The sequence below is a fragment of the Penaeus monodon genome, chromosome 15, assembly GCF_015228065.2.
Source record: "Penaeus monodon isolate SGIC_2016 chromosome 15, NSTDA_Pmon_1, whole genome shotgun sequence".
Lineage (NCBI taxonomy): Eukaryota > Metazoa > Arthropoda > Malacostraca > Decapoda > Penaeidae > Penaeus > Penaeus monodon.
Window position 1 is genome coordinate 14505652 of NC_051400.1, and position 1197 is coordinate 14506848.

Consider the following 1197-nt stretch of genomic DNA (forward strand, 5'->3'; position numbering starts at 1 on the left):
ATTTCAAAATAACCAAATGAGTAGCTGTAAAATGCCAATACGATTTCGCAAACAGATCTCGCCCTACATTGGGAAAACCTTAAAAGGGAAAGTTCACAAAACCGTCCTCCGTGGCAACGTGATTTATGCCGAGGGCAGCTTCACGGAATCGGCACCTCGAGGCTCTTTCGTGTTTGCTTCAAGGAAAAATAAAAACACAAGTATGCTGTAAGATGAGGTAATTGCTTTGGGTTCGCTTATAACTAGATGTGATTTCTGATCACGTGTTTGTAACCTGTTTAGACATGATGTGATGTTTTCTCTTCCGAAAATGAATCGACTTGGCATGCATTTTGTTCGTCCAATGGTCACCGAGTATCAGAAGGACGCAGGTAATGAGCAGCACCATTTTCCATACTGACCGCACTATTTGGATTTATTACGGGAAAATTGTGTTTGGCTCAGGAGGACAGGATTAAATCTCTTGAAAATCAATGATAAACAAGAATCATGTTTATTTTTATTATTTACAGTTATAAGCGGTCCTTAAATCTATTGGGAAGAATAATGTAAACCTCTCCTACAAGGCATATGAGACACAAGGTTGTTGACAATAATTTAGGGTGTCAATATACCATGGCTGAAATAAAAACAAAATCCTGTGATTTGATATTATTAGAATCTATAATTTTCTTACTTACATTTCTTATGCAATATATACATCAACTAATGTTTGAAGCATTGCTCTAAATTGGAACAATACAGTCAATAATCCTTTACGAATATTCATTCCGCATAATATTTTTGTAAGTTGAAATTTCTCTGCAGAATACCTTCGATACGGAAATGTGTTCTGACATCTAATTTGGTCAGACATGCAGTTGACAATTGAGGTATCATTTCCATTGAATAATAAAGCACATTTTCTGAGAATTAATGTTATCGTAAACAATGAATTACATGAGGCTCAGGGGAAAAAATCAAGAGGTGTTATATCGTAACCAGTGTTTCAAAATGCAAAATGTATAATGCATTTTGTGTTTTATTTACATCTATCAGTAAGTAATGTTCCATAAAAAGGGTTAAGTGCCTATACAAAACCATGAAAAATCCCGTCTAATATTTTAACAAGACTCGAATTTGTAAAGCTAGGAAATAAACCACTGAGGTGTCAATAAACTTCTTGTTACAATTCTTGTTTTTCATATCCTTTCCCTT

At 34.7% G+C, this 1197-nt stretch overlaps 1 protein-coding gene across 2 annotated transcripts in view; it reads left to right on the forward strand.

Annotated features, from left to right (window-relative positions):
* Positions 1–1172, forward strand: part of LOC119581762 (allantoinase-like) — a gene marked incomplete in the record, with an annotated part of 8945 nt that extends 7773 nt beyond the window's left edge. For both annotated transcript variants that reach the window (XM_037929894.1, XM_037929895.1), the window contains 1 exon segment: positions 56–1172. In XM_037929894.1, coding sequence (XP_037785822.1) covers positions 56–211 — 156 coding nt within the window.
* Between the last annotated feature and the right edge of the window lie 25 nt (positions 1173–1197).